Source organism: Trachurus trachurus (genome assembly GCF_905171665.1).
Source record: "Trachurus trachurus genome assembly, chromosome: 9".
Taxonomy (NCBI): domain Eukaryota; kingdom Metazoa; phylum Chordata; class Actinopteri; order Carangiformes; family Carangidae; genus Trachurus; species Trachurus trachurus.
Window position 1 is genome coordinate 5,419,798 of NC_139895.1, and position 24,610 is coordinate 5,444,407.

At 41.5% G+C, this 24,610-nt stretch overlaps 1 protein-coding gene across 1 annotated transcript in view; it reads right to left on the bottom strand.

The window, feature by feature from the left end:
- Nucleotides 1-8,715, bottom strand: part of LOC310991837 (protein HIRA-like) — a gene marked incomplete at both ends in the record, with an annotated part of 45,496 nt that extends 36,781 nt beyond the window's left edge. Inside the window, 3 exons of the mRNA XM_083979768.1 lie at nt 7,216-7,321; nt 8,400-8,488; nt 8,607-8,715. Of these exons, the coding sequence (XP_083835894.1) occupies nt 7,216-7,321; nt 8,400-8,488; nt 8,607-8,715 (304 nt within the window). The remainder of the gene's footprint in view (nt 1-7,215; nt 7,322-8,399; nt 8,489-8,606) is intronic.
- Between the last annotated feature and the right edge of the window lie 15,895 nt (nt 8,716-24,610).

Sequence of the window (24,610 nt, forward strand, 5' to 3'; positions counted from 1 at the left end):
GGTTCATCATTGCCCAAGTAGCAACAACATGCACAGCAGTAGGAGACCTCATCATGTCCACCAGAGCTGCTCAACACCTGCAAGGCACAAGACATTCACACACTCAGCTCATTGGAAACATCTGGAAATAAAGAATAATAGCTAATAATATTAATAATAAAATAAAAACCAACCTCCACCTCTGTGTGAAGCAGCTGCAGTCATTCAGAGAGCTGGACTTGTTATCTGATGAGCTGGAAGATGTGAGGAAACCAGCTATGAGCTCAGCACGCTGCTCCTACACACACTGAGTGTCAGGGTGTTGTCAGGAAATTATTGCTCCATCCCATCAGCACATCACAGTGAAAGTGACTGTGTAAGTGTGTGTGTGTGTGTGTGTGTCTGATAAAAAAAGTTTGTCCAGTGAGTAAGCTATATAAACCAATGACACACACCTTACCTAACCTAAGCAAGGGAAAAAAAGAGAAACCAACTCTGAACTAGAGAGAAAAACTCCTGCACAGTTTTTAGGCAACGTTATATTGGATATAAATATTTAGCATTGTAAATTTCTCATCACACTTAATTATCTCAGTCTAAACTTTTTAATATGGTTTGAATATGTTACAACACTGCAATTTTCCTTCAGGGATCAACAACAAAGTATCACATCTGATTCCTATCTAAGTTTACATAGGCCTACCACTAATTTACATTTTCTGTTTGTTTGTTTTTTACATTTGTGGGCTCATACACAAATATAATGGGCCTAAATATAGGCTAGTAGCCTAAGATACAAAGATAAAAATAAATGCATTCCTTATCTACATTAACTATTACATTATTTTAACTACTGTATATGCACGGACAGGGTTAATTGCTGTAATGTCGCTGTACTTCTTTATAGTGACAATAAAGGCTGATTCTGATAACTATTTATTTATTGTAGATTTTAATTCAGCTGCTATTCATGTTGAGTTTTCCAAGTTGAAGCTGGATTTTTGATACCAGCTCCAAGATCTTGATTTGAGTTGCAAATATAATCATATTAGCTACAGTATTTTAACACCAACTACATCAGGGTCTCTGCAGGTTTCACCAGCTCAAATTTAAGACCCTTTTAAGACCATTTTAAGACCATTGTGGATGAAATTTAAGACCTATCATGACAAATAAAAAACGTACAAAAGAAATGCGGAGTCACAAAATTAGAAATTGATTGCAATGTATAAATTGCGTGTTAGGCTTGTTTGTAGTTGAAAATACATTCAATAAAGCACAATGAAGTGTCGCAGGAGCATTTTATTGAGCATTTGCGGTAGCGAGGGCTCTACCATAACATTTTTCCCAAGGAGCACGCCTAAAGTGAACTATTTGGAGGCACAAAAAGAAATAGGGGAGCGAAATTAAAAATGTTTATAGAACATATTATTTATTTAATTCACTGGCAACCAACAGGCAGATGGCTTTAAGCCTTGAATAATGTTAAGGGTCAAATGTGACCCACTTTTACATTGGAGAACAGCAAAAACACTTCTAATGTGACCCAGAATAGACAAACATGGAAATATTTCAACTTCTTTAATGAACAGCCACAACCTGTTCTGTATTATGACCAACACAATATTTGACACATGAAGTAAATAAATTGGCCTTTGGTCACCCCTATATATTATGGTATTAAACTACATCTTTTTATTTAACTAGGCTAGTTAAATCACAGTAGCATATACTGATTTGTTGAACTTACAGGCTTGTTAGGCTACTAAGTATGTATTAATTACCATGATAATCAGCCTGATGTACATAAAACTCAACCTGTCACACATTTGAGTAAGATTTTGTCTGGGTTTTTGTTTTTCGTGGTTTTTACTGACCTGTCTCATGAACTTAGGTGGTGGTGCTCCGTCAGTCAGTAAGTAAGTCAGTGGCGCCACCCACCGGTCAGAAACGGTATTGGTCCATCACCTGCAGCAGGTTGCACATTAAACATCACTTGAATATAGGTATTTATAAAACACATTTACACAGAAAGTGAGGACATAAAACAGGAAATGACCAAAAACTCGACTGTTCCTCATTTGTTTAATCTCAACTCAAAGTTTCAGCTAATTTTTTTCTTTTTCTTATAGAAAATGGAAACAAAACAAAACAAAAAAAATAACAATTGCCTTGTACAAACATTTAAAAATGACTAACGGCAAAGAAAAAAACAACCAAAAAATTGAGAGAAAAAAAGAGAAATGCTGTAGTAAAGAAAGGGGATTCATTCATTCCTCTGGACAGATGTAAGCAGGGTGCGATTTGTGATTGTGATTTTTTTCATAGAGACGTGACAGGTGTGGCACGACAAGCATGGTGATCAGCTGTGGTCATTGAATAGACTACAGTATAGGTCATTTCAATTTGCGCATAGTGTTTTTTTTTCCTTTTTATTTTGTTTTATAACATATGCGCATCGAGAGTGAGTGAGCGAGCGAGCGCGAGAGAGAAACAGCGGCACCAGATGATTGCCAACCGACAAAAACTGAAATGAGACGGTTAAAGAGAAGAAAAACACAGAATATAGCTAATATATGTCCAAGAGACTTTGTCCCGAGGAAGGATCGGATGGTGGCCCAGGTTTAGTGATGAGGAAACTGTCACTGTCCGCTGCGCATCTGTCAGCACAGACACGTCACAAACTTTATTTTGAAGGGACAGATGTTGATTTTGTTGCACCCAATAGAACAGACCCGGCTTGAGACCGGCTTTTATTTGCTCAAACCTGGAGACAGACCCGACCCAGTGCAACCGGCATCTCCAGACTCGCCTTTTTTTTCTTCTTTTTTTTGATAATTGACAGTAGTATGACGGTGTGGGAGACGCTGTGCGCTACTGTAGGGGGGATGAGAAGGCTCGCGGTTCAAATGTAGACTTGATCTAAAGTAGGCTCTGTCTGACCAGCGAGGGGGTTTGGAATAACTGTATAAAACATTGATGGGGGGCAGCTTCTGCTCACCTGACTCTGTGCAGCTTCTTCATTAAATCCAAACAGTCCGACACAGCGACGCACTGCTCCTCTTTGGCCTCAGTGTCTCGGACTTCCAGAGCAGCTACAGCAGCGTTGTGACCTCAACCATGGTTGATGAGAGCAGAAATGTTGTTGTAGGCCTGTGCATATTCCCATTTGTCCAGGTCACAGTATTTCAAAGGAGGTTAAATCGAAAGCAACTGGACTTATACTGAGTCTCCACACCAGTTAGTTGGACCAGTCCCAGCATGGTCAGATGCTACGAACTGATGAAGCCTCTTGGATGAAGGTGAAACGTCTTCCTAGACAAATAACTAAGTCCAGTTGCTTTCGATTTAACCTCCTTTGGAAAAAAAAAAAAAAAAAAAAAAAATTGTTGTAGTGAAAATGGGGGCGGGCTCGTGAATTTTTTTTGAAACGAGTCAAAACGAGCGTTAAATCGCATTTCTCGCGTATCTCGCGTTTGGTTGCGCGTAAAAGCTCGCGCGAAAAAAAAGCTTTCCTCGTGTTTGGCGGGAAGCCCCTTGCGGGTCTTCCCTTGCGGGTCTTCCCGCCAAACACGATGAATTAGACGAAGACGCGAAGGTCCCGTCGCCATAAAAGAATCGCGTGTAGCGTCGCAAAAAAAAAAAAGTCGCGTATACCGCGTCTCGCGCCTAATCGCGTCTAATCGCGTGTTTGCGTTACGGCCTTTTACACCGCGGACGTAACGAATAAACGGTGACGGTGTGAACGAACAACATAGAACAGGACCAGACGTGGCGTTGTTTCCTCTTTTCACCGACAGCTCCACTCTCCCTTACTTACACTAACTACTGTTATTGTTGAGGCCAGAGAATTGTGGGATTTGTAGTTTTTGACCAATCTGATCTTTCTTTTTTGTGATTTTCCCGGGTCACATGTATTTTTTTTTTTTAGGGGCAAATGCGAGTGAAATGCTCACCCATGGTGGGTATAAGAAAATTTAAGACCTGTCTAAAATTATTTAAGACTTGAACACAATAATTCAACAAATTTAAGACATTTTAAGGCCTAAAATTTAGATTTTCAAATTACAGACTTTTTAAGACGTCCCGAGGATGCCCTGTCACTCTCATAGACTGTAAATATCACTCCGCCTTAACGTTATAGTGCCACCTCCGGTCGTTTTCTCGCTTGGATTGTCAAAAAAAACAAAAATGTAGATTTAAAATTTTTAAATAACATTTGAGTATGATTTTGTCTGGGTTTTTGTTTTTCGTGGTTTTTACTGACCTGTCTCATCCACTGCCATGAACTTCGGTGCTCCGTCAGTCAGTGAGCCGTTCATCTGGTGCCACCCATCGGTCAAAAACTGTATTGGTCCATCACCTGCAGCAGGTGAGGTCATGTGAAGAAGCTTCTGCCACATTAAACATCATCTCAGTGCTAGTAACCCAAAGTATTGTCTTGAATATAGGTATTTATAAAACACATTTACACAGAAAGTGAGGACATAAAACAGGAAATGACCAAAAACTCGACTGTTCCTCATTTGTTTAATCTCAACTCAAAGTTTCAGCTCATTTTTTTCTTTTTCTTATAGAAAATGGAAAAAAAACAAAAACAAAAAAATAACAATTGCCTTGTACAAACATTTAAAAATGACTAACGGCAAAGAAAAAAACAAACAAACAAAAAAAATGAGAGAAAAAAAGAGAATTGCTGTACAGATTAGTAAAGAAAGGGGATTCATTCTTCCTCTGGACAGATGTAAGTGTGTGTGTGTGTGTGTGTGTGTCTGCCTCAGTGCAGTGAAATACAGCAGGTAAGAAGCTCTCTGCAGTTTTCTATAATTCACACACGGAGCTGAGAGGAGTGCACTGCTGCTGCAAAACTACAGGCCAAAACACACACGTGTACTGTTATTCTTCAAGTGAAATTCATTGACGAGCGGCTTCGTGACCTTTGGGCCTTTGAAACCTGTTAAAAATGTCAAGTTAATGGATGTCAGACAGAAACAAAACAAAACACACACGTTGTAGCCTACTTTTCCCCCTTTAAGTCCTTGAAAAACAGATTATTCATCAGTGTTTTGTTTTTTTCTCTTTCTTTTCTTTTTTTTTTGCCCAGCAAAATATATAAAATAAACAGGTTGTGTATGTGTTTTTTTTTTTTTTTTTAAGCCTTTACAAGACCTGGTTGTTTTGTCTCTGAATTCTGATTTCAGCTTATTTACAAGAGAGATGAGACGTGACAGCGGCCAGGTGCAAGAACACACACACACACATGTAACTGTACAACATTTCTCCACCAGCGGCCGGCTGTCGTCACATTATTTCATGGAGAAGAAGAAAAAGAAGACGATGCCGCCGTCACGGCCGTTGCTGCTGCTGAGAAACGATCATCTGGAAACACTTGTATTGGATTAGATTTTTAAAGAGTAAAACAGAGAGACGAGACGATAGTGTCACTTCAGTGTCCGTGAGAGAAAAACCTGTAGTTAATTATCTGTCGTAGTGTGAGACATCGGAGCCCAGAGGAGAATTATTTACAGCCTCCCAAACCCGAGGACTCGCTCTCAGCTCATTCTGGAGGATATAATAATAATAATAATAATGATAATAATAATAATAATAATAATATGGTGAATACGCTGCAGTCTGAACTGTCCTGATAAAAGATTCAACACCTGACGTGAGTTGTGAAAACGTGACACTAGTTTAAATCCCTGGTTTACAAAAGTGTTGCAAAATATGAGACGCTGTGTGCGACGCTCGGTAACATGATTTTTTTTCTCTTTTTTTAAAGGGATAGTTCACTCAAAATTGAAATTTCACTCATTATCTACTCACCCACCCTCGTGTGGACTAAGGGCTGGGAGAAGTTTCAGAGTCCTCCGTGCCTTCTCTGAGTTACAGCGGGGCTCGGCGCAGCACTGCATGTCCATATGACGGTTGCGAACGGGGCTCACTTTTCTTCGTCCAAAAAGACACACCAAAAAACATCCAAATACCTCCATAGTGCTCGTCTGTAATGTCCGTCTTGTATTGAAGCCCCGACGTGAGAAATTGTTCAGAAAAAAATTAAATAAGTCTATATTTCAAGCTTGTTTGTAGCGGAAGCTCCCACTGTCTCAGTTCTCTGCTTTGCCTGTGTCTGTGCAAATCTCGCGTGATTTGCATTGACACCCAGTTCACGGCTCTGCAAATCCCGCAAGATTCTGGCAGAGCAACACTGGGAGCTTCCGCTACAAACAAGCTTAAAATATAGACTTATTTAATTTTTTTCGGAACAATTTCTCATGTTGGGGCTTCAATACAAGAGGGACATTACATACGAGCAGCATGGAGGTATTTGGATGTCTTTTTGGACGAAGAAAAGTGAGCTCCGTTCTCAACCGTTATATGGAAACTTCTCCCAGCCCTTAGTCGACATGAGGGGGAGTAGATAATGAGTTCAGAAATGTCAATTTTGAGTGAACTATCCCTTTAACTGCTGATTTCTGCGTTGTCGAGCTGCGTTGTGTTGTTTCTCTACTTGATTATTCAGTCTGACGTGGTGGTGTGTGTGTGTGTGTGTGTGTGTGTGTGTGTGTGTGAGGAATCAGATGATGGAGATGCGGCTGCTGTGCTTCTTCCTCTTTTAGTGAACAAATACAATTTCTATTTCATGTGGAGTTTTCTCAGCTGCACGTAAAAACGCTCTCAGATCCCTTTTTTTTCTGACTCGACTTCTTCACATTTTGGCATCAGAAAAAAAGTCATTTATAGTCCAACAACAGCCGACTCTTCGTCCTCCTCCTCCTCCTCGCCGCCACCGTGCAGATTCTGTCCCTGTGCTTCTTCCTGCACGTTAAAAAGGCATCACTTTGGTAACTCGCGTATTGCTCCTTTTTACATCCGTTCTGATTCACTTCTTCCTCCTCTGATCGAAAAACTGGAGCTACGACCGTCTCTCTTCAATTCATCTTCACGGGTTCATGATTAGGAGGCAGGAGAGAGGTGCATAGGTCAGAAAACACACACACACACACACAAAAAGAAGACGGCAGTTCAAACTGAAACTGTGGAGTAAAAAAAAAAAAAAACAGAAAAAGAAAGAAAGACGACAAGTCGAAGCTCCGCTGCTCCCCGGTGAGCGTTCGTCAGAGTTCACCTGCACCGAGCCGAGCCGAGCCAGCTTCATGAAGAGTCCAACAAGTGTGTGTGTGTGTCTGTGTGTTAGAGTGTGTGTGTGTGTGTGTTGTGTGTGTTATTTGTTGCGCAGCAGCTCCAGCTGGTCCTGGTACTCCGTGAACAGTCTCTGGAATCGCAGGTTCTCCACGATGACCGGCAGCACCTCCCGCAGCAGCTCCCGCTTACGGAGACCCTGGAGGCAGAGGGAAACAATGGCCGTTACCGCGGTGACAGAGCAGCAGCATCATCTGTATTTATTCATGGGTTTCAGTCACGTGACGTTTTTGGTTGTTGAGCGCCATCTTGAGGACCTACAGGCGATCTGGACGCAGCTACGATGCTGACAAAAAGCAACGGTGACTACAACAAAAAAAAGATAAGGGATAGTTCATCTTTTTTGAAGTGGGGTTGTATGAGCTACAAATGGCCATTAGGTATAATATCTGCAGTAGAAAGGTCTCTGCCGTCTGTTATAGAGAAATAACAGACCGTAAGATGCAGAATCAAAATATCTATATATAGAATCCTATGTTATTGTTTTTAACCTGTAACAAATTTGTTTTTTGAATAATGTGGGTGAGATTTTTATATAAGCCCTTTTGGGTTTCATACCCCCCTTTGCACATCCCAGTCATGATGATTGTCCATGGTGTTTTAAATGATATTGTTTGTGTTAAATAAAAAAATAATAATGAAGAAAAAAAAAAAATAGAATAGAATTACTCAGAAAGCAGCATTTAGTAGAGCTGTGTAATAAAAAAGGTTAGTCCACACTTTTTTGTGAGGCTTGTCGCAGACCACGTGGCGACAGAGAGGGTTGCAAAATTCCGGGAATTTTTAAAGTTTGAAATTTTCCATGGGAAATAACGGGAATTGATTGTTCATACAAGAATTAAAACTTGATAAAGTTCTACTCACAAATAAATCTGTTGAAATGTCATGTTTTTTAATTGTATTATTTTGCATGGATGTCTGCTTATGACAAAACTAAATATTTACATTTATGTTTGGATATGATACAGCTTGTTTAATTATCCCCAATTTCCAGTTAATTCCCATAAATTCGCAATCATATTCAGTTTCCAATTTGGAATATTTCCAAAATTCCCCAGCTTAACTTCCGATGGAAAGTTTCTGGAAATTTACTGGAAATTTTCCGCCCCTTTGCAACCCTACGGCATTTTGCAAGTCGGTCCTAAAGATGGCGCTGTGTGACGTGACATGAGATCTACGTATGTATGATGTGAGCAGTGTTGTTGTTGCCGTGGTACCAGAGTGGTGGGCTCCCAGGCCGAGGCAGCAGACTTGTGGACGGGACCCAGCAGCTCCTTGCAGAGCTCTCTGAGACGGTACTCTGAGCCTGCAACACACACACACACACACACACACACACACACACACACACTAGAGTCAGGCATCAGTGTTTAAGTGTGTGTAGACGGCGTGCGTGGCGTTGCCAGGCGGTGTTGTCACGGTACCTTCGTTGACCAGGAAACGGGCGTAGATGAGCAGCCAGTAGCGGTACTCCTGCGCCGACTGCAGCGTCAGCGCCGACGCCAGCTGGTTCTCCAGGAAGGCCAGCGTCATGCTCTGCTGCAGGTGGTGGGGGGTGGAGGAGAGGCGGGACGCCAGACGCCCCGCGCTGAGACACACACACACACACACACACACACACACACACACACACACACACACACACACAGAGACACACACACACACAGAGACACACACACACACACACACACAGAGACACACACACACACACACACACACACACACACACACACACACACACACACACACACACACACACACACACACACACAGAGACACACACACACACACACACACACACACACACACAGAGACACACACACACACTTCATTAGGAGCTGGTTCTGTTTGAGCATCAGTTTAAAGGATAATTAACATCGCACATCTCGCGCTCTGGAGCGCAGTGCGCGCGCCTGCAGCGCTTCAGATCGGTTCAGTTCTATTTTTCACGTGAGCCGTGAGCGCCGTCAAGCTGGGTAGATCAGATCGTACCAGACAGGAAGTCGGGCACAGAAAAGGCGAGAGAATCCGGTCAATTTTCAAAATAAAATAATTAAATGATGATTAATTAAGTTGTTGCTTGTCCGTCTATACATATTTGACCGTTGCGCCTGCACACGAGACACACACACATGTTTAAAATGACGTGTGTGTGGAAAACCGAGTGAATACGAATAAGGACGGTGCCCCCAAAATAAAAAGGAGGGGCTCTCAGCCGGCTCCCCCGTCACTCACCTGCAGCTGCACAGACGAGCAGAGGAGCGCTCCGCTGTTCTGGCGTGGATGAGCAGCGCGCGTGTGTTTTATAAAAATAAAAAACAAACAAACAAAATGAGACTGGCCGGTCGGCACGAGCCTAGTCACAGACACTCGATGGAGTGTTGAATCTCACTCGTTAACGGTTATAATCGCCTATGAGCGTCGGTTATCGGTCTGAAAAAAAAAAATCAAAATGTGCATCGCTAGTTTGGATCAATTAAGTTAAATTTGGTAATTTTCCACGGCACACTTGGCGAAAGCTCACGGCACACTAGTGTGCCGCGGCACAGTGGTTGAAAACCACTGCTTTACTGAGTCCAGGTTGAGGAGAGGAAGCCTGTGGAAGCTGAACTTCATCCAGCTGCTCATTTTGTTCTGACAAGTTGGAAACATGCAGAAACGAACCATATTAGCGGGAGCAACAAGCCGCGCCGGGCAGCGCTCAGAGATGACATCATCCAGGTCAGAGGTCAGTAGGTCAACCTACAGACCCCGGATGTTGATAACAGCTAACCCCGGACTCAGAGGGGAATAGCACTAGTTTATCAGAACTAAATATTGGTGAAATGAAGGAGTTTCTCTGCAGATAATGTGTTATTTAGAGGCTGCACTCTGCTGCTCTGTATTCTCGCATCATATGGATATACTTGGCTCTCGGCTGGATCTAATTTCATCGGAACGAACAACTTGTAATGACACCAAAGTTATCTGGGGGAGGAAATGATCGTATTTTATGCTAGAAATAAGGTCCAGAATGTAAAAAAAAACAGTAATTATCCTTTAGATCAGGTTGACACAGTTCAGGGCGCTGACAGGTGGAGGGAAGACGACGTGAGTTCCTACTTGAGGTTGCGTCCCTGCATCACAGCCAGCGGCCCCGAGGCCACAGGTGCATCGTGGGTAGGCAGGCAGCTCCTGAAGTCGGCACACTGGACCAGAGAGTCTCCTTTATCTGCTATCAGAGTCCTGAGGGAGACGGAGCACAGACACGTTCAACGTCTTCTCAGTTCATCTCGTTTTATATCATTTTTTTAATTTTTTTAATTTTTTTAGAGACTCAGAGACTCGTCTGATGGAAACAAACCAAACAAACACAGACAGATAAACAGATAAATAAATAAATAAATGTGAGTGTGGGTGTCTCACCATGTCTCCAGCGAGGAGCTGAAGCAGTACGACTTCCCGTTGGACAGTCCGATGACGGGGACGCCCTGCTGAGTCAGCAGAGACTGAGACACTGTGGCGTCAGCACCTGCACAACAACAACAACAACAATGATGATGTCACTCAGGGAGAGGTGTGATTTAGGTTTTTATGTTTTTAAATGATTATTTTTTGTATATAACTGCACAATACATGGCTTTACTTTGTTCATTTATGCTCTTTGGCAGGAAATGTGCTATATAAATATTCTTCTTCTATAAAACTTCTTCTATAAACTTTATCAGAGTCGTGTGATGAGGGTGGAAATAGAAACATTCAGGTTCATCAGGTGTAATACACCTTTAAATCGAGGAAAATCACAGAAAACACTGGTTCTGTCTAATCAACATCAATCTTTATATTCATAGAAATCAAACTGGAGAACATCCCGTCTCTTGCTGATGTTAAATGTTTGGTGTCTGCGATTGTTTTTCACTGTAGCTGTATTTATGGTCTGTTGTTGCTGTAAACTCGTCATCCTGGTAAATGAAGGAAACTTCAGTGACCAACGAGTAAAATAAAGGTTGCACCCTGGTCACTTTCACATAAGAGTAACTACTGTGATCTCACTGTTTCCATGTTAAAGGGGACATATTATGGAAATATCACTTTTTGAAGGCTCTTTAACATTTATCTGGGTGTTTGTTTTGCCTTCCAACCCCAAAATGTGAGAAATGACAAAAAAATCTATAACTTTCAGGCTCCCTGGGGGGCAAGCAGCGGTTCATTTGCATTTAAAGGGACAGGCACTGAAACCAGCCGTTCTGAACAGGACTGTTTAGAGAGGATGAAAAGAGCTGTGATGTTTGATCCTTGGGGGATTTGGACCAAAGCATGTCACAGACACCTGGGAACTATTTTAATTTGTGGAGGGGCAGAATATGTCTCCTTTAACAGCTGCTGCACAGAAAATTATATTTAATCAGCAGTTTATTAACCTATAAAACCCAAAGAACTGATTTAATGTGTTAAAGAGAGTTGATCAGATCTGTTTATAAGAATAGATTATCCTGTTCCTCTCCTCATATCATCCTCTGAGTGTATTTAGTTCCCTCAGTGTCTCATGAATGTTTCCCGTGTGGTCCCATGCTGCAGTTTCTCACCAGATAAAATAGTGAGAAGAGACTCGTTCTTCACCAGAGCTTTCTGCTTCTGAACGTCCCTGTGGGTCACAAACACAAACACAACACAACACAACACCAGTCAGTCACCGGCTGCTCCACATCCACACAAACACCCTGAAACTCTAAATAAATGTGAGCAGCAGTGAGGGGAGAGGTTTTATCTCTGACCAGACGGAGAGCGTGGCGCCGGCCGTCAGAGCCATGACGAAGTGGGCGGAGCAGTGCAGCGCCGACGCCGGCGTTCCCAGCTGGATGGCCGGAAGCAGCCGCCGGCCGCAGGAGGAAAACACCGACAGCATCCGGTCCTCGCAGGCCACGGCGATGACCTCACTGAGGAAGAGGAGAGAGAGGTCCGCCACCTTAGCTGCAGCATCTTACAGTGGCAGGGTGAAGTTTCTGTTAAAGGAATAGTTCACTAAAAAATGAAATTCAGTCATTAGTGACTCACCCTGATGAATACTCCAGAGTAGTTGTTTATTCCTCAAAGTGCATCTGGAGACCCGGGAGGCCGGTTCATAGTCCAACCAAAACTTTATATGAGAGTAATAGTGGCCGATAGTAGTCCAACGAAATCCTTAAATGAGAGTCAATAGCGTCTGACACAAAACGTCCATAAAACTACACAAAAACCATTTAATCTTCCTCCACACTGCTCGTCCACTGCAATCCAAGTGTCCTGAAGGGAGATAGTCCAGAGTTTACTGGAAACAACCTCATTTAGGACATTTTTACAGCCTAAACAGTCCTGTATTGAATTTACCTCGGGCGTGTTCACGCGATGCACGTGGACGTGACCGGACTTGCCTAAATGAGGTAGTTTCCAGTAAACTCTGGACTATCTCCCTTCAGGACACTTGGATTGCAGTGGACGAGCAGTGTGGAGGAATGTTAAATGGTTGTTGTGTAGTTTTATGGACGTTTTTGTGTCTGGCCCTATTACTCTCATATAAAGTTTTGGTTGGACTAGGAACCGGCCTCCCGGGTCTCCAGATGCACTTTGAGGAATAAAAAACCACTCTGGAGTATTCATCAGGGTGAGTCAATAATGACTGAATTTCATTTTTTAGTGAACTATTCCTTTAACAGAAACTTCACCCTGCCACTGTAAGATGCTGCAGCACGAGGCCGGACCGGTCCCTGACACTGATACTGACCTGAGACCAGGTCAGAGAGTCGTTGGCTCGGTAGCGGAGCCGACAGCCGCCGGCGTCGCTGCTCCTCCACGACACGTTGACGGAGTCGTCGGTGAAGCCGAGCACCGAGAGGACGGGCTGAGGGGGTCTGACTGAGGAGACGAGGAGACAAGGAGACGAGGAGATGAGGAGAGGAAGCGTGTGTGGTTAGCACAACTCCAACAAAAAACCCTGCCCTGGTTCTTGCATTGCTGCCTGCACCCCCATTTCATCTCTCCATCCCTGACAGTTTTTTATTGCGCACTGTAGCACTTTATCACACTGTACTATACTTTGGTTTCGTTGTGTTCCCAATCCATCCTAGCACAACTCCATCAAGAAACCCTGTCCTGGTCTTGCATTTTGCATCTTCATCCATCTTATCCACCCATAAACAGTCTTTTTTGTTTTTTCTTTTGTCATAGTAGCGTCATGTTAATTGTCTCTCTTTGTAGTTTTTATGTCTGTTGGTTTCTGTTGGATACATGTGTGTTTTTCCTGTTTTATGAATTCTGTTGTTATGTCCTTGTGTTTATTTTAATGGCTTTTAACACCTTGCCAGGAGGACTACAATCAGAAACTAGCCGTTGGCTAACACTGGCACTTTTACATTTTATTATGTCCATTAAAGCAGAAGTAAGTGATATATTTGTGTTAATATAAGTCTTAAATAGTTATATCTTCCGACAGCAATCACTTACATAGAGTGTTTGGTCTGAAACACGGGTCTGTCAGTCCCTCTGCTCTGCTCTGAGCCGAGGAGAAAACATTTATCGTATCCTACAGTTTTTATCCAATGAGGAGAGAGAACGGCATGCAGGGCTGTGTGTGCAGCCAAGGAATGCCGTGAATGTGGTGACGTAGGGACGAGGACTGTTATGGTGCGTTCAAGGAAACTCGTATTTTTCCGACCGTGCAGTGGTACCAGTTCGATCTGGTGCGAGTTCACCGGTCGGAAGTTACGAGTGGCCGTTATAGTGACTTTCACCGGTAAAACAGGTCGGAAAAACACGAGTGGGTTGCCTGGAACGCTACAAAGTCGTAAGTTGTGACTTGAAGCTGTAATTTACGATTTCAAAAGCCTGCCTGGAACGCAGCATTAGCGAAAACGACCGGACCACTTACTTCTGCTTTAATGTGCATTGTCCTCCTTAAATAAAAATAAAATAAAATAAATAAAAAGTTACTGAGAGGTGAAGTGGAGTGACCGCAGGTTCAAAGCTCAAACCGTCCCACTGACCTGCCTGGTACAGAGTCACAGTGTGAGGCTGCGACCTGCCCTCGGCCCCCGCCACGTTGTCCCTCACCCTGGCCGTCACCGTGAGGACGGCCGACGGGTTGAAGATGTGTTTACAGGAGAAGATTCTGTTCCTACTGCAGAAATAAAGAACACACTGCAAAAATTCAAAATCTTACCAAGAATATTTGTCTTATTTCTAGTCAAAATGTCATTTCTAGTCAAAATAAATCTCATTCTACTTAAAATAAGACTCATCACATTAAAAAGTAGCTTGTTTTTAGACACTTTTTACTTTTTTCAAGCAAATTTTACACTTTAAATAAGTAAAGTGGAGTGGAGCAAGTTTTTCTTACAAGCATAAAAAACTTGCTTTCACTGGCAGATTTTTCTACTTATTTCAAGTGAAAATTTGTTTGAAACAAGTGAAAATGATCTAAAAACAAGTTAATTTTTAGGTGATGAGTCTTATTTTAAGTGGAAAGAGATTAGTTTTGACTAAAAATGAGACATTTTGACAAGAAATAAGACAAATATTCTTGGAAAGATTTTGAGTTTTTGCAGCAAAAACAACAAGGTGGAAAGTAATAAAAAGATGAGCGTAAACGTGCAGAAGGAGGTTCAGAGGTGGATCTGGAGTCGTTACCTCCTGAAGGCGAGCGTGGCGGTCACGCTGCTCGACTCCAGACTCAGATCGCAGGTCAGAGAGCTGTAGGTCGACGGGCAGTGACACGACATGTTCAGAGTCTCTGCAGCACAACAACAACAACAACAGGAGGAGGAACCAGAGTTAATGTCACCAACTGATAAGTGAAAGCTCTTCTCTAGTTGTGGTTCAATTTGCTTTTTAATCCACCTGTTCATTCTGCTAAAGGTGGAAGGAAACTAAGCTACTTGTTCTCAAATGTTGTATTTCCATTGTGTGCTACTGTCGTGCATTCTGTCTATTCAGATTTTATTTTATCATTAGGTTCTTTCTTATATTACATAATTTATGTTTTTTTTTTAATTGTTTGTGGGTAAATTCTGTATCTGTTTAAAGGGATAGTTCAACATTTAGTCAGATTCTCCTCTCACCAACAACTCCACAAAACAACGCTCTGGTGGACAAGTTGTGACCTGCACATTCACCACACTAGGAAATAATCATGTAACATTACGTAACATTACGACACATGAAGCAAATACTCTGAACTACTTTGCGCTTTTGAAATCCCTCCGCCCAGCAGCAGCCGTGTCTGGAATGTAGTTCCGCTGAATTTGCCTCTAAAACAACTCTGTCTCATAACGTTGTGTTATTATTTCATAGCGTGGTGAATGTGCAGCTCACAACTTGTCCACCAGAGCGTTGTGGAGTTGTTGGATTGTGTTCACTGAGCAGCTCACGTCTCTGCCCCGCCGATCTCAAAACAACATGCACCGATAATTAAAGGTAATGAACCTACTGCTATGACTGTAGGGATTATGGTGAGAGGAGGAGCTGACTAAATGTTGAACTATCCCTTTAACATTGTGTTTGCTGTACAAACTTTAGCATTGTCCTCATCAAGACTACATACACTTAAGCCGGTAATTATTCATACCCCTGTCAAATAAGAGGAAATTCTTATATTTTTCAGTTACAGATTAGTATTTTAGATCTGAGTCCGAGGCTGTGACCAATTTATTTAAGAATATATACTGTATATATACTATATTTTAAATTCATTCATGTATCTAAAGTGTAAAGAAACACCTTTAACAGTATTACTTTACTTAAATAAATTGGTCATTTACTTTCCTGCCATGTCCTATTTATGTCAAATCTTAGTTAAATACTAATCTGTAACTGAAAAATATAAAACCTTCCTTGTATTTGACAGGAGTATTGCATTCATACATACTGTATGTCAGCGATAGTCTCTGTTTATAGTTGATGTTTACATTTTACATCCCACTATAGTTTTTACTCCACATATCTGACAGATATGAGCAGTAGTTATGTATTTAAATAAGTAGTAGTAGAGTTTAGAGCTTAAAGCAGAAATAAGCGATCCGGTCGTTTTGGCTAATGCTGCGTTCCAGGCAGGCTTTTGAAACCGTAAATTACAGCTTCAAGTCACAACTTACGACTTTGTAGCGTTCCTGGCAACCCACTCGTGTTTTTCCGACCTGTTTTACCGGTGAAAGTCACTATAACGGCCACTCGTAACTTCCGACCCGTGAACTCGTACCAGATCGAACTGGTACGACTTCACAGGTCGGAAAAACACGAGTTACGGGCTGCCTTGAACGCACCATGACTTCTTGTCAGCCGACGGAGTTAGCAGCCCCCGCCCTCGTCATGGATCTATTGGTCCTCGTCCCTACGTCACCACATTCACGGCGTCCCTTGGCTGCACACACAGCCCTGCATGCCGTTCTCTCTCCTCATTGGATAAAACTTGTAGGATACGAGAAAAGTTTTCTCCTCGGCTCAGAGCAGAGCAGAGTGACTGACAGACCCGTGTTTCAGACCAAACACTCTATGTAAGTGATTGCTGTCGGAAGATATAACTATTTAAGACTTATATTAACACAAAAATATCACTTACTTCTGCTTTAAATGAGGTGTTTCATTGATAAATCTGTTCATTATAGTCAGTGATCAATTGTTCAAATTTTATTGTAGGTAAATATTTGCAAGTTACTGAAAATGACAGCGACAGTCTAAACAACACATGCACATTTCTCTGCTGTGTGTGTGTGTGTGTGTGTGTGTGTGTGTGTGTGTGTGTGTGTGTGTGTGTGTGTGTGTGTGTGTGTGTGTGTATGTGTGTGTGTGTGTGTGTGTGTGTGTGTGTGTGTGTGTGTGTGTGTGTGTGTGTGTGTGTACTCACCCCACATAGGTGAGGCTGACCCAGGGCCACAGTCTCCGAGGTCGGTGACACACACCCGGTTGTCGCCGCTACACGGCCTCAGATCAGACTCCCACACCGTCACCTCTGACACACAAAACACACGACGAACATGATGTGTTTAAATGCATCTGGGACGTTTTAGTGCACATAGTGTAGTGGTTTCCCAGTGGTGATGACGTGTTGTTTGCTGTATGTTTAATGTTTACTCTTGCGTCAAAGGGATAGTTCACCCAAAATTCAAATTTCACTCATTATCTCCTCCCCCTCATGTGGACTAAGGGCTGGGAGAAGTTTCAGAGTCCTCCGTGGCTTCTCTGAGTCACAGCGGGGCTCCGTGCAGCACTGCATGTCCACATGACGGTTGCGAACGGAGCTCACTTTTCTTCTTCCAAAAAGACACACCAAAAAACATCCAAATACCTCCATACTGCTCGTCTGTAATGTCCCTCTTGTATTGAAGCCCCGACATGAGAAATTGTTCCGAAAAAAATTAAATAAGTCTATGTTTTAAGCTTGTTTGTAGAGGAAGCTCCCAGTGTCTCAGTTCACTGCTCTTCCTGTGTCTGTGCAAATAGGATAGATAGATAGATAGATAGATAGATAGATAGATAGATAGATAGATAGATAGATAGATAGATAGATAGATAGATAGATAGATAGATAGATAGATAGATAGATAGATAGATCTTTATTCATCCCGAAGGAAATTATTCGGCCAGGCCGCTCCAGAGGAAAATAACTTTAGTTAAAGACAATGAATAGGATACAAAGAGGAAAATAATACACTTCCGAACAGATACATACGATATAGACAGGATAATTAAAGGACAGAGTCGACAGGCAAAGCATTGAACTGAGACACTGGGAGCTTCCGCTACAAACAAGCTTAAAACATAGACTTATTTAATTTTTTTCGGAACAATTTCTCATGTCGGGGCTTCAATACAAGAGGGACATTACAGACGAGCACTATGGAGGTATTTGGATGTTTTTTTGGTGTGTCTTTTTGGACGAAGAAAAGTGAGCCCCGTTCGCAACCGTCATATGGACATGCAGTGCTGCGCGGAGCCCCGCTGTAACTCAGAGAAGGCACGGAGGACTCTGAAACTTCTCCCAGCCCTTAGTCCACATGAGGGTGAGTAGATAATGAGTGAAATTTGAATTTTGGGTGAACTATCCCCTTTGACGCAAGAGTAAACATTAAACATACAGCAAACAACACGCCATCACCACTGGGAAACCACTATGTGCATTAAAACGTCCCAGATGCATTTAAACACATCACAATGAAACTTAACTGTGAACGTCTTTATATTGATATTATAGGAAAAAAAAACTCAAAACATGGGTTTAAGGTTAAAAAGCAGCGTTTCCCCCTTCACATCCTCTAACATTTGATTCACATTCAACAGTCTTAACAGGAAAATTTCTTTGTTGACATGAACCAACTGACTTTTAATGAAGCTTCAGTTTGCAATGGGCACACACAGTGTATATGAACCAGGCCGGTTTTCATCAAAACAAACTTTAATGACATGAAACTTTTCCTTTACGATGTCAGTTCTGTCTGTCATTTCAATAATAATAATAATCTAGATCATCTGTCTTTTTCTCTGCTGCCTTTCTACACGGCCTTCCTCCTGTGGTTTTAACAGCTAACTGCTGAGTTATGAAGAAATATTTGTGGTCAAAACTCACCGTGAGAAAAGACAGCGAGGAGGTTCATCATTGCCCAAGTAGCAACAACATGCACAGCAGTAGGAGACCACATCATGTCCACCAGAGCTGCTCAACACCTGCAAGGCACAAGACATTCACACACTCAGCTCATTGGAAACATCTGAATAATAAAAATAATTATAATAATAATAATAATAAAATAAAAACCAACCTCCACCTCTGTGTGAAGCAGCTGCAGTCATTCAGAGAGCTGGACTTGTTATCTGATGAGCTGGAAGATGAGGAAACCAGCTATGAGCTCAGCACGCTGCTCCTTCACACACTGAGCGTCAGGGTGTTGTCAGGAAATTATTGCTCCATCCCATCAGCACATCACAGTGAAAGTGACTGTGTAAGTGTGTGTGTGTGTGTGTCTGATAAAAAGTTTGTCCAGTGAGTAAGCTATTTAAACCAATGACACACACCTTACCTAACCTAAGCAAGAAAAAAAAAAAAGAGAAACCAACTCTGAACTAGAGAGAAAAACTCCTGCACAGTTTTTAGGCAACGTTATATTGGATATAAATATTTAGCATTGTAAATTTCTCATCACACTTAATTATCTCAGTCTAAACTTTTTAATATGGTTTGAATATGTTACAACACTGCAATTTTCCTTCAGGGATCAACAACAAAGTATCACATCTGATTCCTATCTAAATTTACATAGGCCTACCACTAATTTACATTTTCTGTTCTTTTACATTTGTAGTGTGAGCTCATACACAAATATAGTGGGCCTAAATATAGACTTGTAGCCTAAGATACAAAGATAAAAATAAATGCATTCCTTATCTACATTAACCATTACATTATTTTAACTACTGTATATGCACGGACAGGGTTGATTGCTGTAATTTCGCTGTACTTCTTTATAGTGACAATAAAGGCTGATTCTGATAACTATGTATTTATTGTATTTTAATTCAGCTGCTATTCATGTTGAGTTTTCCAAGTTGAAGCTGGATTTTTTGATACCAGCTCAGATCTTGATTTGAGTTGCAAAAATAATCACATTAGCTACAGTATTTTAACACCAACTACATCAGGGTCTCTGCAGGTTTCACCAGCTCAAATTTAAGACTTTTTAAGACCTTTTTAAGACCATTGTGGATGAAATTTAAGACCTATCATGACAAATAAAAAACGTACAAAAGAAATGCGGAGTCACAAATTTAGTAATTGATTGCAATATATAAATTGCGTGTTAGGCTTGTTTGTAGTTGAAAATACATTCAATAAAGCACAATGAAGTGTCACAGGAGCATTTTATTGAGCATTTGCGGCAGCGAGGGCTCTACCATAACATTTTCCCCAAGGAGCACGCCTAAAGTGAACTATTTGGAGGCACAAAAAGAAATTGGGGAGCGAAATTAAAAATGTTTATGGAACACATTATTTATTTAATTCACTGGCAACCAACAGGCAGATGGCTTTAAGCCTTGAATAATGTTAAGGGTCAAACGTGACCCATTTTTACATTGGAGAACAGCAAAAACACTTCTAATGTGACCCAGAATAGACAAACATGGAAATATTTCAACTTCTTTAATCAACAGACACGAGCCACAACCTGTTCTGTATTATGACCAACACAATATTTGACACATGAAGTAAATAAATTGGCCTTTGGTCACCCCCTATATATTATGGTATTAAACTACATCTTTTTATTTAACTAGGCTAGTTAAATCACAGTAGCATATACTGATTTGTTGAACTTACAGGCTTGTTAGGCTACTGATAATCAGCCTGATGTACATAAAACTCAACCTGTCACACATTTGAGTAAGATTTTGTCTGGGTTTTTGTTTTTCGTGGTTTTTACTGACCTGTCTCATGAACTTCGGTGGTGGTGGTGCTCCATCAGTCAGTAAGTAAGTCAGTGGCGCCACCCACCGGTCAGAAACGGTATTGGTCCATCACCTGCAGCAGGTTGCACAGTAAACATCACTTGAATATAGGTATTTATAAAACACATTTACACAGAAAGTGAGGACATAAAACAGGAAATGACCAAAAACTCGACTGTTCCTCATTTGTTTAATCTCAACTCAAAGTTTCAGCTCATTTTTTTCTTTTTCTTATAGAAAATGGAAACAAAACAAAACAAAAAAAATAACAATTACCTTGTACAAACATTTAAAAATGACTAACGGCAAAGAAAAAAACCACCAAAAAAATGAGAGAAAAAAAGAGAAATGCTGTAGCCTACAGATTAGTAAAGAAAGGGGATTCATTCATTCCTCTGGACAGATGTAAGCAGGGTGCGATTTGTGATTGTGATTTTTTTCATAGAGACGTGACAGGTGTGGCACGACAAGCATGGTGATCAGCTGTGGTCATTGAATAGACTACAGTATAGGTCATTTCAATTTGCGCATAGTGTTTTTTTTCCTTTTTATTTTGTTTTATAACATATGCGCATCGAGAGTGAGTGAGCGAGCGAGCGCGAGAGAGAAACAGCGGCACCAGATGATTGCCAATCGACAAAAACTGAAATGAGACGGTTAAAGAGAAGAAAAACACAGAATATAGCTAATATATGTCCAAGAGACTTTGTCCCGAGGAAGGATCGGATGGTGGCCCAGGTTTAGTGATGAGGAAACTGTCACTGTCCGCTGCGCATCTGTCAGCACAGACACGTCACAAACTTTATTTTGAAGGGACAGATGTTGATTTTGTTGCACCCAATAGAACAGACCCGGCTTGAGACCGGCTTTTATTTGCTCAAACCTGGAGACAGACCCGACCCAGTGCAACCGGCATCTCCAGACTCGCCTTTTTTTCTTCTTTTTTTTGACAGTAGCCTGGGCTACATATGACGGTGTGGGAGACGCTGTGCGCTACTGTAGGGGGGATGAGAAGGCTCGCGGTTCAAATGTAGACTTGATCTAAAGTAGGCTCTGTCTGACCAGCGAGGGGGTTTGGAATAACTGTATAAAACATTGATGGGGGGCAGCTTCTGCTCACCTGACTCTGTGCAGCTTCTTCATTAAATCCAAACAGTCCGACACAGCGACGCACTGCTCCTCTTTGGCCTCAGTGTCTCGGACTTCCAGAGCAGCTACAGCAGCGTTGTGACCTCAACCATGGTTGGTGAGAGCAGAAATGTTGTTGTAGGCCTGTGCATATTCTCATTTGTCCAGGTCACAGTATTTCAAAGGAGGTTAAATCGAAAGCAACTGGGCTTATACTGAGTCTCCACACCAGTTAGTTGGACCAGTCCCAGCATGGTCAGATGCTACGAACTGATGAAGCCTCTTGGATGAAGGTGAAACGTCTTCCTAGACAAATAACTAAGTCCAGTTGCTTTCGATTTAACCTCCTTTGGAAAAAAAAAAAAAAAAAAAAAAAAAATTGTTGTAGTGAAAATGGGGGCGGGCTCGTGAATTTTTTTGAAACGAGTCAAAACGAGCGTTAAATCGCATTTCTCGCGTATCTCGCGTTTGGTTGCGCGTAAAAGCTCGCGCGAAAAAAAAGCTTTCCTCGTGTTTGGCGGGAAGCCCCTTGCGGGTCTTCCCGCCAAACACGATGAATTAGACGAAGACGCGAAGGTCCCGTCGCCATAAAAGAATCGCGTGTAGCGTCGCAAAAAAAAAAAAGTCGCGTATACCGCGTCTCGCGCCTAATCGCGTCTCGCGCCTAATCGCGTCACGGCCTTTTACACCGCGGACGTAACGAATAAACGGTGACGGTGTGAACGAACAACATAGAACAGGACCAGACGTGGCGTTGTTTCCTCTTTTCACCGACAGCTCCACTCTCCCTTACTTACACTAACTACTGTTATTGTTGAGGCCAGAGAATTGTGGGATTTGTAGTTTTTGACCAATCTGATCTTTCTTTTTTGTGATTTTCCCGGGTCACATGTATTTTTTTTTTTTAGGGGCAAATGCGAGTGAAATGCTCACCCATGGTGGGTATAAGAAAATTTAAGACCTGTCTAAAATTATTTAAGACTTGAACACAATAATTCAACAAATTTAAGACATTTTAAGGCCTAAAATTTAGATTTTCAAATTACAGACTTTTTAAGACGTCCCGAGGATGCCCTGTCACTCTCATAGACTGTAAATATCACTCCGCCTTAACGTTATAGTGCCACCTCCGGTCGTTTTCTCGCTTGGATTGTCAAAAAAAACAAAAATGTAGATTTAAAATTTTTAAATAACATTTGAGTATGATTTTGTCTGGGTTTTTGTTTTTCGTGGTTTTTACTGACCTGTCTCATCCACTGCCATGAACTTCGGTGCTCCGTCAGTCAGTGAGCCGTTCATCTGGTGCCACCCATCGGTCAAAAACTGTATTGGTCCATCACCTGCAGCAGGTGAGGTCATGTGAAGAAGCTTCTGCCACATTAAACATCATCTCAGTGCTAGTAACCCACAGTATTGTCTTGAATATAGGTATTTATAAAACACATTTACACAGAAAGTGAGGACATAAAACAGGAAATGACCAAAAACTCGACTGTTCCTCATTTGTTTAATCTCAACTCAAAGTTTCAGCTCATTTTTTTCTTTTTCTTATAGAAAATGGAAAAAAAACAAAAACAAAAAAATAACAATTGCCTTGTACAAACATTTAAAAATGACTAACGGCAAAGAAAAAAACAAACAAACAAAAAAAATGAGAGAAAAAAAGAGAATTGCTGTACAGATTAGTAAAGAAAGGGGATTCATTCTTCCTCTGGACAGATGTAAGTAAGTGTGTGTGTGTGTGTGTCTGCCTCAGTGCAGTGAAATACAGCAGGTAAGAAGCTCTCTGCAGTTTTCTATAATTCACACACGGAGCTGAGAGGAGTGCACTGCTGCTGCAAAACTACAGGCCAAAACACACACGTGTACTGTTATTCTTCAAGTGAAATTCATTGACGAGCGGCTTCGTGACCTTTGGGCCTTTGAAACCTGTTAAAAATGTCAAGTTAATGGATGTCAGACAGAAACAAAACAAAACACACACGTTGTAGCCTACGTTTCCCCCTTTAAGTTCTTGAAAAACAGATTATTCATCAGTGTTTTGTTTTTTTCTCTTTCTTTTCTTTTTTTTTTTGCCCAGCAAAATATATAAAATAATCAGGTTGTGTATGTGTTTTTTTTTTTTTTTTTTTTTTTAAGCCTTTACAAGACCTGGTTGTTTTGTCTCTGAATTCTGATTTCAGCTTATTTACAAGAGAGATGAGACGTGACAGCGGCCAGGTGCAAGAACACACACACACACATGTAACTGTACAACATTTCTCCACCAGCGGCCGGCTGTCGTCACATTATTTCATGGAGAAGAAGAAAAAGAAGACGATGCCGCCGTCACGGCCGTTGCTGCTGCTGCTGAGAAACGATCATCTGGAAACACTTGTATTGGATTAGATTTTTAAAGAGTAAAACAGAGAGACGAGACGATAGTGTCACTTCAGTGTCCGTGAGGAAAAAACCTGTAGTTAATTATCTGTCGTAGTGTGAGACATCGGAGCCCAGAGGAGAATTATTTACAGCCTCCCAAACCCGAGGACTCGCTCTCAGCTCATTCTGGAGGATATAATAATAATAATAATAATAATAATAATAATAATAATAATAATAATAATAATAATAATAATAATATGGTGAATACGCTGCAGTCTGAACTGTCCTGATAAAAGATTCAACACCTGACGTGAGTTGTGAAAACGTGACACTAGTTTAAATCCCTGGTTTACAAAAGTGTTGCAAAATATGAGACGCTGTGTGCGACGCTCGGTAACATGATTTTTTTTCTCTTTTTTTAAAGGGATAGTTCACTCAAAATTGAAATTTCACTCATTATCTACTCACCCACCCTCATGTGGACTAAGGG